The sequence below is a fragment of the Mustela erminea genome, chromosome 9 (genome assembly GCF_009829155.1).
Source record: "Mustela erminea isolate mMusErm1 chromosome 9, mMusErm1.Pri, whole genome shotgun sequence".
In the NCBI taxonomy this organism is placed as follows: domain Eukaryota; kingdom Metazoa; phylum Chordata; class Mammalia; order Carnivora; family Mustelidae; genus Mustela; species Mustela erminea.
In genome coordinates, this window is record NC_045622.1 from 73487793 (window position 1) to 73506246 (window position 18454).

General features: G+C 49.6%; 1 protein-coding gene across 12 annotated transcripts in view; it reads left to right on the forward strand.

Annotated features, from left to right (window-relative positions):
* The window catches only part of NAV2 (neuron navigator 2), a 397127-nt gene that overhangs the window by 222531 nt on the left and 156142 nt on the right, over positions 1–18454 (forward strand). For 11 of the 12 annotated variants that reach the window (XM_032357750.1, XM_032357752.1, XM_032357753.1 and 8 more), the window contains 4 exons: positions 4187–5288; positions 10081–10193; positions 15591–15699; positions 17598–17987. In XM_032357750.1, the coding sequence (XP_032213641.1) occupies positions 4187–5288; positions 10081–10193; positions 15591–15699; positions 17598–17987 (1714 nt within the window). Of the gene's footprint in view, positions 1–2957; positions 3145–4186; positions 5289–10080; positions 10194–15590; positions 15700–17597; positions 17988–18454 lie in introns of those variants that run through there. The other variant, XM_032357761.1, reaches the window with a different exon arrangement.

Here is an 18454-nt window from a genome sequence, read left to right on the forward strand (position 1 = left end):
TCTTGGCTTACCTACCCAAAGCAAGGTGAGGACAGTCTCATGCTGGGAACCACAAAATCCCGGCATTAGAAATGGCTGCTTTCCAAAGGAAGAGTAACAGGCCCCCAACAGCCACTTAAGCTAAGGTCACTAGTGTGATACCTTCAGAATGATGGGAACATATCAAACCACTCATGACCTTGAGCCCCCTTCACTATTAACTATTAAGGGGATTTCTAGCCATGACGTAAATGCAAAATATAGATGGTCTTATCCTCCTCTGGTGCCCTGTTGCTCTACTCAGGAAACTCCTGTTCTGAAAACCAAATGCAGATCCTCTCTACCTTGTACAGCTGTGACAAATAACCTTGAAATGTCCCTATGATTCCACAACCAGGGGACCCCAGGCTCCATGCCAAGTAGAAATTCTAAAGCTTTGAGTCCTGATTTTGTTTTTTGTTTTTGCCGGAGTTCAGGCTAGAAAGTTTTAATAAAACTCTAATGACTAATCAGAAGTCTGTGTCTCTCTTGCCTTATATGCAAATTGTAAAAGCCCAGACTACCAAACTACAGTCTCAAAGCCATGAGTGTTTCCTACACTCTGGAAAGCTATAGGACACAAAGATAAGTCAGGGAGGAGGGACCAGTGGATAGCCCCCCCAACCTATAGCAGAAACATGGCATGACAGTTCAAAGCTCATTGGTTCTGTGAGGCTTTCCCAAATGGGAGAATTAATGGATCGCAACCATTAGGCCTCATGGCCCTTGCTACAGCCCGCCACATTCCCTTACACTGTTCTTTGCTCTCTTGGAGGCCTGTTGCATCTTTGGGCAGTGAGTTCCTAGAGGGCAGGAGCTCTATTTTATTTTCCTGGATTCCTGGTACCTAGGGGAAGGAGTTGGCCCTCTGAAATCTGTTTTGGGGGAGATGTGGAGAATATTCTAGGGAAACACAGAGTAGGGAAAAATGCCATGTGACGTAAACCGAGTGATTAATTCAGCTTTATGGTCTCACTGTGACAGAGAAGACATCTGAGCAGGGGTTTAAAAGATAAGTAGGGGGCGCCTGGGTGGCTCAGTGGGTTAAGCCTCTGCCTTCAGCTCTGGTCATGATCCCAGGGTCCTGGGATCAAGCCCTGCATAGGCTCCCTGCTCAGCAGGGGGCCTGCTTTCCTCTCTCTCTCTCTCTCTCTCTCTGCCTGCCTCTCTGCCTACTTGTGGTCTCTTTCCCTCTGCCAAATAAATAAAATCTTTAAAAAATGAATAAATAAAATAAATAAAAGACAAGTCGGAGTTTCTGGGAGCCATTTTGGCCCAGCCTGAGAAGCGACAGTGAGAGTATACGTCACGCCTACATCATGACAGCCCTTCTTCCCCCCAACCTGGCACCTTGCGTCCGAAGGAGGCACACAGCCTCGTCTTGGTCTGTACATTTCACGTATCCAAGCCAGGTGTCTGTGTAACTCTGGATCAGTGGTGAGTTCGTCAGTCATTGGCTAATTTCTAGCTGGACACGTTAGGGTTAAAAATACACGGACGTGCGAGGTAGAGGCATTTGTCAAAACCATTTCAGGAGGCTTTATGGAAGTCCCAAGGAATGTGTGGGAGCAGAGAAGTCACCCTGACCCACGTACTTAGGCTTGGTGGAATGTGCCCAAGACTTCTTTGGGAAACTGGGACGCACCTCTGAATGTGATGTAGTTCTTGTAACGGTGTCCATGGTTACAACCTGCCCACAAAGACCCCCTTTTCTTTAGCACTTACTGTTTTTTCACATTTTTAAAAAATTTAAATTCAATTCACATATACTGTATTACTTGTTTCAGAGGAAGAGGTCAGTGATTCATCCATCTTCTGTAATGCCCAGGGCTCACTACATCATGGGGTGCTTATTTTCTAACGAATGATAACACTGATTGTGTTAATTCCAGTTGTTCCTCTCTGCTAGAATGTAAACTCCATGATGACAGGGCCTTGTTGTATTGCATTGATGTATCCCAAGTACCGGGAACCATATCTGACACACACATTGAGTGAATATTGACATGAGGAAAGATATTTGAATGAACAAATGAGAGAACACTTCTGCCCCAGATCTGAGCTCAAGTAACAGGAAAGACAGTTGTCCTGGGAGAAGTGGAACTTGGGAACAGAGGCCGCAAGGATTTTCTCCAGAGACCCAGCCTCTGTCCAGAAGCTGCCTCCTTCCCAGTGGCTGGGCTGGCTTGTGCCCCACCAAGGTTGTCGTGAACACACCTAAGCAACAGAAAAGTTGATGCCTCAAAAGCTCTCTTGAGTGGTTCTTGTTTAAATATATCCCTCATCAAAGGAGGGAGCTGTGGTAATTCAGACCTGGAGCACTGTGTCAGGAGCCCTGGGTTCAAGTCCCAGCTATGTCCACGTCTAGCTATGTGATTTCAGGTCAGTCGTTAGCCCTCCCTTGAGCCTCTGTTTCTCGACTCATAAAATGGGGGCAGTGAACTCGTCTTCACGGCGTGCCTAGCGCTGCACCTCCTGATACCAGGTGGCCCTCCATGAGCTGAGTCAGGCCCATGGAGACCCTCTGAAAGCCCGGCCATGTGTGTGGGTTCGAGAGCCTGTTTCCAAGCCAGTCTGCAGCTCTCCCCAGGAAAAGATCCAGCAACGCCCCATGAGTTTTGTTAGGGAGGTTTGGGCAGCACCCCCCGCTCCAAACCGAAATCCCCAGTAAGTCAGGAAGATGTATGTGTTTTAAAACATTGGGAGGTCTGCTTTGGATCACCCTGGAGCTGCGGCTTCCTGGAGCAGCTGGGAGTGAGTGGAGGGAAGCGGTTCCTTTGCTGGGAGTTCTCCGGGCTCAGTGCTCAGGTCCCACACGGGGGCTGCCTGCATTCGGCTTTGGCGGCCGTTGACTTTTAAATCATAAAAAGCCGCTCTATACACAGTTTACTCTGTTGCTAGAAGGCAGCGGAACATAGGTATTTTAAAAAAAAAAAAAAAAAAAGGCAGAAGAAGCAGCCGTTAATCCCGCCAGGCTTCTGGGCACTGGAGCGGTTGCGGATGACAAAAGTTAATTAGAAACATGAGCAGTTTAACTGGAAACACTTGTGACAATTGGAAGGGCAGCCTCTCCCGTTGGAGAATTTTTCCTGGGGAACCGTTGCGGGAGGAAGTTACTGCTCCTAGGTAAGTCGTGTCACGGTGACTTTACAGACACAGACGTGCCCTTTGGGGGCTGCCATGCTGCATCCTGTCTGTCCTGTGGGGTGGGTGGGCATGGGCTGTTGGTGGCACGACTCCAGGCTCAGCGGGGACTTGCCTTTCTGTCTGTCAGCTGCCCTAATGCCTGCGACAGAGCGGTGCGGTTCTGAGCGCGCCCAGAGGAGGACATCACAGCCCTTGTTCCTGGAATATGGGCCCCTCGCCGGGCAGGAGAACTTGGGTGTGGAAACTGCCCTTCTCAGAATCATTCAGATTCTCAGTTTGGAAGTATCCTGAGGCTTTTCTGAGCAGAGAGTCTGGCTGGGGAAACACTCCCCGAGCGCCAAAGGGGAAGCCTTGACTTTCCGATAACCTGTGTGTTTTCATGCCTCCGGTAAAGCGTGTGCAGTGGATACTCTGAAGCTAAAAGGTCTTTTTTAAGTCTTGCCTGAATCATGTTTGTACCTCCTTCTGAGTGTCAGCATAGGAAAAACGTGTCTGCTTTGATAAGAGCTAGCAACTTCCTCAGGTAATTATTCTGTAAAGATTATGCTTGGTTTCTCTTTCTTTTTTTTTACCCCCTGTTTTAATGTCTCTCCTATATTTCTTAAAGTTGGCTAATTCCCAGTTATTTCACGTAACTGAGAACTCAGGTTGTGGGTTGAATAATTCATAACAGTAGGCATTTCCTACGTCTTTCCTACATACCCTAGCGGCGAATAGAGTTTTTGGCTAGTTTGTGTTTCTGTAAATGTATGCTTAATTGTGCTTTGCACATGTTGGTGCTAAGATCCGCGCACATTTGCATGACAGATACCAGAATGTGCCGGTAACGTGAACAGGGTATGATGGAGAGCAGCGGGCAGGTAGGATTTGAACCTACAGGTAAATGCACCAGGCGGGGGATGGTGTCCTCTGGCATTTGGGTAGAGAGCGATGGGCCCTGGAACCATGGCCCGCCCTCTTGCACCCACAGCGCAGGTTCGTGGGCATAATTCGGGTTTCCTTCTTTTCCCCGTCTCTGCAGAGCCATTGGCGAGCCCCGCCTCCGCCCACCCCGGAATGAACGAAAGTGCACCTGCTTCTCTGGAGAGCGGCAGCAGTCCCAGCCCTGCTAACAGCAGCGCGTCCTCGGCCATCCCACAGCCCGGTGCCGCCTCCAAGCCCTGGCGCAGTAAGTCGGTCAGCGTGAAGCACAGCGTCACAGCGTCCGTGCTCTCGGTCAAGCAGCCCATGCCCGAGGCCCCCAGGCCCGCCCCCGAAGCCATGAAGCCGGCCCCCAACAATCAGAAGTCCATGCTGGAAAAACTCAAGCTTTTCAACAGCAAAGGGGCTTCCAAAGCAGGCGAGGGCCCGGGGTCGCGGGACACGAGCTGCGAGCGGCTGGAGATTCTGCCCAGCTTTGAGGAGAGCGAAGAGACGGAGGTCACCACGCGCTCGCTGTCCACGGCGGGTCCCGCTTCCAACAGCCCCAAGATTGCGCTCAAGGGCATCGCCCAGAGGACTTTCAGCCGGGCGCTGACCAACAAGAAGAGCTCCCCGAAAGGTAACGAGAAAGAGAAGGAGAAACAGCAGCGGGAGAAGGAGAAGGAGAAAAGCAAGGACCTCGCCAAGAGAGCCTCCGTGACAGAAAGGCCGGACCTCAAAGAGGGGCCGAAAGAAGACCCCAGTGGGACGGTGGTGACTGAGATGCCAAAAAAGTCCTCCAAGATTGCCAGCTTCATCCCCAAAGGGGGAAAGCTCAACAGTGCCAAGAAGGAGGCTCCAGCCCCTTCCCACAGTGGAATACCAAAACCAGGGATGAAGAGCATGCCCGGGAAATCCCCAAGTGCCCCTGCCCCTTCCAAGGAGGTGGAGCGGAGCCGGGGTGGGAAGCCGAGCTCGGGGCTCCCCCAGCAGAAGCCCCAGCTAGACGGCAGACACTCCAGTTCCTCCTCCAGCCTGGCGTCCTCAGAAGGCAGAGGCCCTGGAGGGACCACCCTGAACCACAGCATCAGCAGCCAGACTGTCAGCGGGTCCGTCGGGACCACCCAGACCACGGGAAGCAATACCGTCAGTGTCCAGCTACCTCAGCCCCAGCAGCAATACAGCCACCCCAACACCGCCACCGTCGCGCCTTTCCTGTACAGGTAGGTGTCTGCCCGCCCTCCTGGGCGGTGGGCCAGGGAGCCTCTCTGGTGGGGTCTAGTTCTTGGAGGGCGGGACTCCGGCCTGCCTTCCAGGAACAGGCGAGCTAGCAGCTGAGGTGCCCCTTCCTTTATCAGCTCCTCGTAGGGCTGTGCACCTGTGCTTGAGGGAGCAGTCAGCGCAGCATGGCTTTGAGGGTCAGCGGGAGGGAAAGCTAAGGAGCTGCCCCAGAAGAGAAGGAGTTTGCTGGGCATGTGGGGACCCAGAGCCATTTACAGAAGCAGCCTCAGCACGGGCAGACACGGCGGGTGGTTTGGTATCGCCCGACGTGACCAGCCCCAGCATCGGCCCTAACGGATCCTGAACAGGCTCCCCAAAATGGGCAACATGGAAGTCCCCTTGCTGGATACCTGGGGCTTTTTCTCACAGAGGCATTGGTTTTGAACTTCTACACACTCATGGTTTCTTGCTGCATCACACGTAGTAGGCATTTTTTCAGTCCTTGCTGTGAACTAGGCTCTTTGGAGAGGCAAGCGGGGACGGGAGGAAGGGACCGGTTCTAGAAGAACGAAAGAACCAGATTATACTGAGACAGGCCTGGACGTTTGCTTGTCTGACTCCGTGTAGTCCCGTCCCTGTCTGTCTCTAACGGCACATCCTCAGGACCACGGGCAAGCACGGGGAGCCAAGTGCTGCTTGCTCTGTGTGCTGGTGGCCCACGGGGGCCTCTGATGGCTCCGCCCGCACCCCACTGGCTCTGGGTGGTCCTTGACACGTGCAGATGAGTCCCCTCCAGCAGACAGAAGCTCCCCTAGCATAGCTTTTAAGGGCGTCCCAAGGCTTTGCTCACCGTGCTCACCTTGATCCTATATTTGAAATGCACAGCGCCTTTGGCCACTCTGCACAGCCGAATGTTCGTGATACCTCTGCCTGCCTGCCTAGCAGAAGGGGACCGGAGACTGAATGCCATGTTCTAGGCACTTCCTGTAAAGCCTCTGCCCTAAATACAGACACGTATACACTGTACGCACACACTCGTACGCCCACAGGCATGGGCGTCCGTTGACAGACACGAGTACAGACACAAGTCCACCTTCTTGTACAAAATGCTAGTGTGCATGTGCCCACGTGTATTTACATCCCTGTTCATATGCATACACTCATGCCCATACTTTCAGCTTCCTGTGTTGACACGGTCCCCCAAAGACTTGGATATCCTCTCTCTCACTCCCCAAGGTGTATTCTGGGAGGCTTTGTTACCATCCCTGCCAACAGCGGCTGGAAGGACTGGCCTGACTGATTCAGAGCAAAGCCAGGCAGGTCCAGCCAGGGAGGGAATGCCAGGCCTCTTCTCGTCCCTCTTTCCTTCTCTTCGGCTCACCCTCCCCTTCAGCAGGGGTCATGCCCAGACTTTTTAATTGGGAGAAGGTCATCTCTTTATTCCACCAAGTCATCAGCTCAGCTAACAGTTGGAGAAGAGTGCCGGGGCTTAGAGAATGAATGACTCAGCGCTCACGCGTCTCCATGCAGGGCTTTGAATACAACAGTCCTCTGAACCGTGGAGGCAATTGAATTGCTCCCCATGAAATTTTTATCGTTCCAATAACATTAATAGTCTTGAGGTCACGCATATTCAAGCTCCTGCTCACAGAGTCTTGATTTGCATTTCCAAATTAAAATATAGGATGGTCTTTGGTCACCATCCATTTCACTCCCTCTTTCTTTTTTTTTTCTGTAATCATTGGAAGGATTGTGAGACATTTAACCTCTTTTAAAATTTCAAGCTTTTCTGCGAGAGGAAAACTCTTGACGAAAGGGCAAATGTCTGACAAATAGGAGGAATGAGAAAATGTCATGCTCTCTGTCAAGCTGCATTTTCATGTTCACGTTCACCACGTGCAATGTCCTTCTGGCCCCCCTGATGTGCCTTTTCTTGTCAGGTGAACCAGGATGGGAATTGGGGCATCTGGGCTCTGTCTTTTATTAGCTGGTGACTCCCCGTGTAGTCTTGGGCCCTGCCTGTGGGGACAGCTAGGGAGACTATGCACCAAGTATGTGCAGAGACCCAGCTAAGGGCTTTTCGTGCCCTAGCCCATATAGTCACCCCGACACGCCATGAGCTAGCTATTTTTGAAATCCCCATTCGGTAGGTGAGCAAACTGAGGCCTATAGTAATTAAATAACTTGCACCAAGTCCAGAGCTAATAACTAGGAGAGCTGGTGTTTAAAACCAAGTCTGTCTAACTAGAGGGACCGAGTTCCTAAGCACAAACCAGTTTCGACTCTCTGAATCACTGCATCTCTCTGATCTACCTTGTCCTCATCTGTAGAGTGAGGAGACTGGATGAAATGAGGGGATTTTTTAAGAAAAATAGGTTATGCACCCCTTGTGCTCTGAAGTTCACTCAAGTTCATGGCTCACAGCAGACAATTTGTGCTGCTCCCTCCACCCCACCACACACCCCCCAGAATCTATCCATGTTAGTGATGTTACCAAGCCACAAAAGAAAGATAAATCATCTTCTAAAATCACTCTGAATGAATTCTGTTTATCAATTCAGAAGTAACCCTGGACATCTATTACTTGACACTTGACCAAATGCTTCAGTCTTATCACATGTGATTCTTGCAGCAGCCAGGGGAGGTCACTGTTGTAAGCCCTGCTGCACAGATGGGGAACCTGAGGGTCAGAGGTGTGAAGGGACTTCTCAGGTGCAGGCTAACCTCCAGCCAGCTACAGTCCTACAGCCGGGAGGGTTCAGACTCCGAGTCTAATGCTCCTTCCCATATCCAGCATCTTTCCAGACTTGAACATTTCTCATTCGTCCATTCATCACACCCTGCTGACCTCTACTGTACAAGTGAACTTGATCAGCTCAAGTTCTTGCAGGTACATATCAAAAAAGCCAGTCTTTGCTTTCAGAGAGCTCTGTGGTTGAGGAAAGGTGTATTAATTAGATCCCATTGTAATGTATTGACATCAGAGGAGTAAGAGCCCTGGAGAACTGGAGAAACACACAGGGGGAGCCATGAGCTAGCACTGCCCGGGGAGCCTTCCTGGCCAAGATGATGTGGGAACTGCATGTTGAAGGCAGATTGGATGCAAAGTTAGGAAGAAGGAGGAAAAGAGCCTTTGGGCACAGGTCCCAGATATAACTGCTAAGGGCATGATGTGATCTCAGAATGGAGGGAAGGCTCAGGTGGAATATAAGGCCTGGGTATGTGTAAAGGGCAGGAGGGTAGAAGACAGGGCTGGGGATGAAGGAAGAATCCCCAGTGGGGCATTGTCTTCCACAGTAAGGACTTGAGAACTTTCTCCATGGGCAATGGAAACTATCAGAGGCCTTTCCTCAGAGGGATGTGATCACCCCAGTCTCCCAAAAATAAGCAGAGGATGGTGTGGGGAGCAGACCAGACCTACAGGCAGTCTAGAATAGAGAGCACAGATTCAGATGCCTGATTCAGACCCAAACGGTAATATAAATCAGTGGCTTGGAGTAAGGGGACTGTGGCCTTGGGAGTTCTGGGCTTCTCCGGAGAGCGCAACCATCCCTTGGCGCCAGCAGGTGGCGCCCTGCAAGAAAGTCAATCAGGACTTTCTTTGTTTTTACGGAAAAAGAAGAGAAAGGAACAAGGCAGAAATCCAGATATTTCTTGCGAAATCTCCCAATTTTAAACGTTGAAACGAATTCAAAAAGCGTTAAAATACTACACAGACCAGTGAGAATCCGTGGGCTGGTTCCAGTACTTGGCTGCGATTCACAACCCGTAGGCTGGAGGCAGTGTACCTGTCTACACCGTACTTCTAGGGCAGAGAGGATGAGACCTTGGACTCTGGCCAGTGGGTCCGGAGGAGCAGTGTGGATCCAAATATTCTCAACAGTTGGAGACATCAGGAATTTGGAACTGATGGCTTCATTTGGAGGGCACAGGCGGGGCAGGATGGGTGAGGAGGTTTCCCAGTACGTCCCCCACACTGAAGACCGTTCACATTCTTGGCAAACGTTTTCTTCATAGAGAGTGAAATCTGGTTGAATGAGCTCAGGATGCTAATGAATTAATAAGGCTACACCCAGGGTTATGCATCTGAGTGCAATTACGCATTTGCACGCCATGCCGAAGTCAGCAGAGGTACTTGTGACAAGAAGGCATGGCACGAAGCAGTTGCCTTGATTTGCTTGACAAATGAGGGCATGGAGAAGGTTTGGGGAAGTACAGATTTCAGTCAAGTGTTGAAATAATGATCAATGCGACCTTTCATCTCAGAGGATCTGAGCTCTGAATCAGAGACGGAGAGGGCAAACACACCTGCTTGGCACCCACTCCCGACTGGTTTCAGTCACCTCTTCAGAGAGAGCCAGGTCAGGAGGATCGGGGGAGGGCCGTGGGGCTGTTAATGGAGTCATCTTTATGCTTGACTTGCTGGCGTCGCTAAGGACTCAGAAGTTTGCTCTTTGGCAGAGGTTAAATGAACCAAACCACGCTGTACTCTCCAGCGTTTTTCTGGCTAGACCTAGCTCCCTGATGGGGATTCAGAGAAGCATTCCCCAGCGAGGGCTTGCAGTTTGGGCAATGAATATTTCATCTTTTACAGTTCGGTGGCTCTCTCTGTTTCTAGGACATTGCTCCACATGCGCCGATGAATTATTTAGAGTCAGTCTGCTGGTCTGCTCTGTTCTAAAGCTTCTTGTTGAAGGGAGTGATGGTGGGTGGGTGCTGTGGTTAGACCACAGTGGTCCAGATGTGGTAGCTACCGCTTGTGACAAGTGTGTCTGCTTTGGTTTGTGTGTGAAGGTCCCAGACAGACACCGAAGGGAATGTTACTGCTGAATCCAGCTCCACGGGTGTGAGCATGGAACCCAGCCACTACACCAAGAGTGGACAGCCTGCTCTGCAAGAACTCACTGGTGAGTATGGAGCCCCCGGAACGTCTGTGTCTGCTGGAGATGAGGCCTCCCGTACGGCCACCTGCTGGAAGGGCACAAACCCAGCCTGACTCGGAGTGACTTCACTGTTGCATTGATGGATGAGCTACGGGAACTTACTTTATTTTTTTATTATTTTCTTTCATCTTGCTTCCTGTCCTCTCTCACACAATCCACTTGCTCGTCCCTAGAATCGTAAGTAAGTCCCTTACATATTGGCAGATCTTATTTTAATACATATTCCATTTCATTCATGTAGGGGCTCTAGGCTGCTCTGACACTTAACCTTGAATCTCCTTGTTTACTCTTCAGATAAAGTCACTTTTGCTATAAAACACTGTCTTCTTTTCTTTCCTGTATGGAAGCACTGATTGAAAATGCATTCTTAGCATTATCCATTAGTCGGAAAGAAGAATACAGCATGCTTCTTTTACCAAAAAGAAAGAAATGACCATATCTAAATATTATTTTAATATAACCTAGATGATGACAATTAAAGGGGTATTATGTTATGTGAAAACATGAAATCCACAGTTGTCATGTACTTAACGGCACAGATACTGATTTATTAATGTTATACTGTCACATTCTTAAAGGAGAAAAGTTAGTGTAAGAGTTGGGATTCTTCCTGCCCTGGATTTGGAGTTACCACCCCCTCTGTCTGTCTTCCCTGTTCCCCAACTCTATGCCCTCTCTTCCAGCAACTTCTAATCAGGGAAACAAGCGGTAAACCACATATTTAGCCGTGGTTGTGTTAGTCTTCACATATCTTACCACTTCCAGAGTTGGGTTAAAAACTGAATCCATGTTTAAAATCCATTTATTAGACTAAATATCCATGACCACACCATTTTAATAGCCACATTACGGCTGTGGAATTGGTCTGCAGCCCACGTGATGGAATCATACCCGTCTCACCATTAACCCAGAGTATTAATTTCAGAGGCTCTCAGCGATTTAACTATTTCCTTCTGGTTCTGCTGGCCGGGTGCGGTGCTAGGGCAGAGTTTTGAGGCCATTTATAAGTGATCCGTCGGGCAGCGGCTCAGGGCCCCACATTTGGGATTGATTTTGTGCTTCCTTCTCACCAAGCTCCGTAGCCCCCTTGCAGATGAGGACACAGAGAGGCCAGCCGAAGGGGCCGCCACGAGAAGGGCGTGGCGTTCGGCGACGGCTCAGGTCTCCACACGCATTCCAGCCCGTGTTCTTTTGTGCACACATCAAAGGAGCCGGGCCAGCGCTCCGAGAGCCCGGCGTGTATCAGACGTGTGTCCCGTGGAGTAACGTGGATTCGTGTCAGACACAGGCTGGCAGAATTCACATTTGAAAAGCAAAAGCAGCAGCCAGAGAACATTCCACATCACACTTGAATTTCAGAGTGACGGATTACAGCCTGTGATCTTTCACCGGTTCTTCCCTTTCTCCATGTGTCTCCTCTGCGTCGGGCCTGCATAGCCAAGGGAGCGCTCAGGGAACCTGAGACGTTATAGCTGGTGTGGGGGACAGATCTGTGCAGCCAGGCTTGTCTGATCACGCACTCTGGTTTTTGTGAAGTCTGACGGCATGTATTGCTGATGGGAATTTTGCCTGCCCTTCCTTCCTTCCTTCTTTCCTTCCTTTTTCTTCCTTTTGCTGATGGGAATTTCTTAATCAGAGTGGTTTGTCTTTACATTCAAGGAGTAGAAATCAAATGTGGGACTGTACTGTGGATTATTTTATAGAGACAGCAAATGGTAGTACAAGGTTAAATGAACTTATTCACAGCCGATCCCTTGAAATGACAGTGAATGGTAGATGTATTTAGAAATACATTTTTAGGGACGCCTGGGTGGCTCAGTTGGTTGGACGACTGCCTTCGGCTCAGGTCATGATCCCAGAGTCCCGGGATCGAGTCCCACATCGGGCTCCCAGCTCCATGGGGAGTCTGCTTCTCCCTCTGACCTTTTCCTCGCTTATGCTCTCTCTCACTATCTCTCTCTCAAATAAATAAATAAAAATCTTTAAGAAGAAAAGAAAAGAAATACATTTTTAGGGGGAACCTGGGTGGCTCTCTCACTTGAGTGCCTGACTCTTGATTTGGGCTCATGTTATGATCTCAGGGTCATGAGATCGATCAAGTTCTGCATTGGGCTCCACGCTCACTCACTCTTTCAAAAAAATAAGAAGAAAGAAAAAAAAGAAAAAGAAAAAGAAAGGGACATTTAGGAGACGATTTGACCAGTTGGTTTGTTCTTCCCCTCCTTTGGCAGGGAAGGGGGATCAGGTGGATTTTCCCATGGTGCTTTGTCATTTGCATAACATTACACCTGAGGGGGCTCCTGGGTGGCTCAGTGGGTTAAGCCTCTGCCTTTGGCTCAGGTCACGATCTCAGGGTCCTGGGATCGAGACCTGCATCGGGCTCTCTGCTCAGCGGAGCCTGCTTCCCCCTCTCTCTCTGCCTGCTGTTCTGCCTACTTGTGATCCCCCTCTCTCTGTCAAATGAATAAATAAAATCTTAAAAAAAAATTTTAAATATATTTTATAAAAATTACATCTGAGACCTGCATCTTGGGTGGTAAGGTTAGAAGGGAACACGCACACCTGTTTATTATCTGATCCATGAATCCCTTCTGCCCATCACTGATGAAATGTCTTTCCGTCTCTGCTTGGGTATTTGGGACAGGAAGTTATTCCTTCATAAGGCAGCCCTTCCATTTTTGTTGACCCTAACTAATAACAGAATCCTTTATTCTTTCATTTCTGATCACTGGATATAATCCATCTCCTGTAGCCCACAGATAATTTTCATTCTCTGTCATAAAACAGGTTCTTCCTTAAGGCTCCTTCCTCCAAGTAAAAATCCTGAGTCCCTTCCCTGTTCCTCTTGTAACACCCTGACATCCCCCTAACTCGGCTCTATGTGATCAGAATGTGGTGTTCTCTCCATCACAACCAGTGGCCTAAGGAAGGCTGACCTTGCAAATTCAGCAGAGCTGCAAGGAGCGTGGAATAGCTTAACATTTCTGTGTATAAGTAGAAGGAGCCTCTCTTCCCATGGGAGCATGGTTGGGTTCTTATTTTGTTCAGGCAGTGAGTTGGTAGGGGATTCTTACATCATCCGTGGGGCAGAATTGGCAATTTAGAGTGTGATCACCTAAAATCAAGGCAGGTGGGTTCCTGGCTTGCCTTTCTGCATTGCTCTTGGAATCTGGTATGTGTAGAGCTCTGAGGGCAGCAGACATTTCCCAGAAGACCCCCCCCCCACACACACACACCCCACCCAGGGAAAAGAATGAAGCCCAAATCCAACATGCCCTTCTCTTGGGCCAGGCATATCATATGCATCTTCATTTAATCCTCAGACTGACCCTTTCAGGGAAGGTTTTCATCCCCATTTTACAGATGGCATTCGGAAAAATCAGTGACTTACTCGAAGTCAAGTGCAGCACTGACAAGATTCAAGTCTTTATCTACCAAAGTGCAGATAGCCTGCACTTCTTCAACCCTACACTGACCAAGCATTTCTGGACAATAAATAGGTCTTAGGCATCCATAGATTTGTGTGACGGTCACTAAGAGTAAGGGTGAGTTACCTTCCCACGTCGAAGATCTTTGAATTTCTAAAGGAGAGTTAGCAGACAAACATGTCAATTAGGAGAGACTTGGAGAAATAAGTATAATTATTATAATTTGATATGTGATTAATTAATTAATTTGAAGATGTGTGCCTAGACTTAGCTTTGATAAATGTGTACCGCGGGGCCTAGACCTGTCCAAAGGGTCAGTACCTTTTTGGCCTTCTCACATAGATAAAATGTGGCCAAACTAAAGATATTTACCTGATGGCCCCAGGAGAAAGATGCAGTTACTGTCTTCCAGCGCCTCTCAGGGGAGGTAAGCAAACATTCATCACTGCTTTCCTTTCAAAACACATCCATAGATGTATTTTGAAAGAATTGGGTGGGAGATGCAAGCTGGACCACTTTTCAGATAAGAGAAAAATGCCTTCCAACTTTCTCTTGGTTCAAAAGGGGGAGAAAATTGAAAGCACTTGGCATTTTCAAGGACAAGAGAGTTGGCTAGAGCCAGTTTCCCCCATAAAATCACACATCTATCATTTGGTCCATCTGCCAACCTCCAGGCATCACCGTGTCAAGAACGACCTATGGAGGCTGTTTTGTCTCAGAAAGAAAGTCGATGCTGTACCATTTCTTAGCGGCCTGTTGCCTTATTAATGGCGACCTCTAGGAGTTCTCCTCGGTGTCTCGTGTAAACCTTCCTCACTGCTGCCCGTGTGCCCTGTGTTCTGTGCGGAGATTTCTTTAATAAGGTTGCTCAACCCTTTTGACTGAGAGAGTCACAGGCTTTTCAAGAGTCTCGATGGTGGTTCTGTGGTCTTCTCAGCCCTCCCTGGAATTACTCTGAGGAAAGGATGCTTGTTCCTCTTCATCATTCTTGGGGTGATTCCTGTCTCCTCTGTACCCTCTCCGCCCAAACAAAGCAGAATAGCCAGAGAACCCAGAGCAAGGCTACTCTTGAGGGCTCGTGGTGGTTTTCCAGCTTCTGTATGGCCTTTGTCTCCTGGTACATTTGACCCAGCTTGACCTCTACCTGGCCAGGTGTCCTCCAGAAATTCTTGCCCCGAGAATGGAAGTCTCTTGTGACCTGAAGAGAAGCCCTCGGTCCTCTTGATGGCTTCCCACTCTGCAGCACCAGCGGGCATGGGTCAGTGCTTGAGTTGGGCTCTACGCTCAGGGATCTCCAGACCCCAGCCCGTTTAATTCCCTACCGCTGTCCTACGAGGTCATGGCTGTTACCATCCTCATTGCAATCCTCTGGAATCGGAAAGCTAGAGAGGGTCAGCACCTTCCCCCGAGTCCCACAGCCAGTGAGTTAGAGGAACCAGAATTTGAGACATAGTAAATCTCACAGAAAGAGGCAGACCTCTCTCTGTAGGAGTATTTGTGATTAATAAGTGAAGATCTTTTAGCCACTGTGCCAGTTCCATTGACAAAGTAGGGGCTGGTAGAGAGCAGCACGTTATCGCCAGTGGGTAAGAAGATAAAATGCCTCACCCGCTTTTGCGTGGGCAGAAGATGCGTCGTGGGGGGTGCTCAGACCTAACTTGTGTGTGTCTTTATTAGAGACCGTTTGAAAACGTATTTACCCCTCAGACTGGGTGCCTCGCTTCTCCTATAAGCTAGACTTCACCTTTCTCAGGAGGGACCTGGAGGGGAAAGAAAGACTTCTCTCCTTGGATTTTAACACTTTCCTTTGGGCGTCCATCCATCCACGTGTTCTCAGATCCTTAAGCGTCCCCCGGTGAGCGTGGAACGTGGCGTGTTTCGTGGCGCTCACGATTGAGCAGAGAACTAAACGTCTTAACCACCATCGTTCCAGGGGAAGACCCCGAGGCCCGGCGACTGCGGACCGTGAAGAACATCGCCGACCTGCGACAGAATTTGGAGGAGACCATGTCTAGTTTACGGGGGACTCAGGTCACACACAGGTAGGCGTCTGCCCCGTGAATTCCTTCACAGACTTGCAGGCCGCTTGATTTCCACGCAGCTTCTCCTCTGTGTGTTCGTGCCATTGGCAAAGCGCCTTAGCTAGTAATGGAATAAATAACTTTGATCCCCCAATGTGCTAGAACTCACAGGGAATGCCAGGCAATGTGCAGAAAAGAACTGGAAGGAGTGAAAATGAGGGTAGGCTGGTCGCTCCTCCAAGCAGATGGTGCTAGATCTATGCGACAGAGAGCACGGTGGACCAGTTCCATTAGGTTTCACTTTCCTTGCCTTTTCCAAGCCTGTACTGTGCTGTGAAAAGGAGCAGGTGAACTATATTTGACCTGTGTGATAAAGTGAATAGCTTGAATTCCTACCCAGTCTTCTGATACACAACGCTCTGTAATGTTGTTAGTCATGCCCGCATAGGAGACGCGTAAGGAAATATTTATAAAAACTTGGGATCACGTTTAAACTATGATTTAGTTGGATGAAATCTAGGATTCCATTGGAAACACTCATCAGGTTGTTTTCAGTGTTGAGGAAGAAGTTGAAGAGGATGCAGCCCTCAGACACCCCTTGGTGGATTTTGGCAGAATCAAGTTTTACGGTTTGTGCTGGGCTTTGATAATGAAGGCAAAGTCCTGCTTACCCCCGTGGACTCCCGAGGAGTCTCCTGCTCTCCAGTTTCGGTCTCTTTGATCAATGGATAGAGCAAGGAGACAGCAGGGCTTCCCCAGGGGTGAAACACTGGGAGTTCTCTCTTAAATAAGACAGGGGCCAGAACCTTACCCCAGTGTGAGGATAGTAAGGCTGTTTCTCGAATCAGAGGGAAACAGTAAAACAGCTGAGGCACCAAACTGGTTCTTCCAGAGGACAGTCAGCTTAGGGGATGATGGTGGGGTGCCCCCCGCCAAACCTTCAGCTATGTGATGGTGTGGAGCCAACCGATAGGCCCTGAGACTTTGTAATCAAGAATGAAAGATCCTCTTTCCATCCTGATCACCAAAACTGACTTGCTGGGGGGTGGAGGGGTTGACTGTTGGATGGCTTTCTTGGCGTGATCTAGGATGGTCATGATGACAGCAGGGAGACCTTTGATGGCTTTTCTGCAGGAAAGACACTCTCTGCTCAGGCAGAAGACCCCAGGGTCCTCCACAGAGGTACACTGACCAGCTTGCTTGGACCACAAGAGCTACAGGGCCACAAGTGTGGACACAGGAGACTTATCAATGGCCAGGGATGAGCCCAGTCTCCTGACAAAGTCAGGTCCTTGTGACTTAATTTATTATGGACCTCAAGCCTGGGTGTATCCTACTCTTCCAGCCTTTTCCTTCCAAAGTTTAGTTGTCTTTTTGGAGAAAATGTGGGAGAAGCAAAAGTGTTGGGGAAAGGGAGCTTAGAGCTAGAAAATCAGGGCTCTCCCCACCTGCTTGGTCCATGGGAGCTGAGCATGTGACAGGTGACATTGGGAACTCCAGAGTGGAAAGGGTCGAAAGGGGAGCTGTGACACAGTCTGCAAGAAGGTGTGGGCCCATGGGTATGTTACAACCCCTCGTTACTGTTTCAGCATTTTCTCTTTACTCTCTCGGGTTGGAAGGGAGATTCCAATAGTTCAGATCATTTAACGAAAGGAGTTGGTAGTGGTTATCTTAGACCATGTTTTAGGGGGAAGGTCTCTGCTGGGCTTTTCAGAGTGTCCTACAGATGTACAGCTCCGTCTTTTCATTTCTCACAAAGGAAACACGCTGCGCGGTATATCTGTGGCTGTTATTTGATCCTATTTGGTATATAGGAAATATTTCATAGTTCTCAAAAAAATGTAAAGAACATATAAACTGCAAAAGGATACTAAGCACATGAGGGCCTGTCTAAGCCAAGGCTGGTTTGATGTTTTCAGCACATTGGAGACCACATTTGACACCAACGTCACCACAGAGATAAGCGGGCGCAGTATCCTCAGCTTGACCAGCAGACCCACTCCCCTGTCCTGGAGACTTGGCCAGGCCAGCCCTCGGCTCCAAGCAGGAGACGCCCCCTCTATGGGCAACGGGTACCCACCTCGAGCCAATGCCAGCCGCTTCATCAACACCGAGTCGGGCCGCTACGTGTACTCTGCCCCCCTGAGGAGGCAGCTGGCCTCCAGGGGAAGCAGCGTGTGCCACGTGGACGTCTCAGACAAGGCAGGAGACGAGATGGACCCGGAAGGCATCAGCATGGACGCCCCCGGCTACATGAGTGACGGCGATGTTCTGAGCAAGAACATCCGGACGGATGACATCACGAGCGGGTGAGTACCTTGGGCTTCTCTCTCTTTACCCAGAGCGGGAGGTGGCTTGACAGCCTGTTTCTCTTTTGCTGGGCTTTGTTTAAGTTCTCTGAAGGAGATCAAACTGTCTACTTTGCTTTCTGCTCCGTCAAAGGCTGTATGGTTGGAGGGGAACCTCCTGGGCTGAGAGTCACCAGATGTGGGCTGCTGTCCAGGCTTCGCCAGTAACTTGCTGGGGGGTCTAGCAAGGCTCCAGCAGTAACCAGAGCGATGGTCGGTAACAAACCTATTGTGCTGGGGTGCCTGGGTGGCTCCGATGGTTAAGCGTCTGCCTTTGGCTCAGGTCATGATCCCAGAGTCCTGGGATCAAGGCCCACATTGGGTTCCCTGCTCAGTGGGAATCCCCCCTCGAGCTGATGTGAGTAACCCCGTGTCGGGTTCCTGGCTTCTCCCTCTCCCTCGGCCGCTCCCCCTGCTGGTGATCTCTC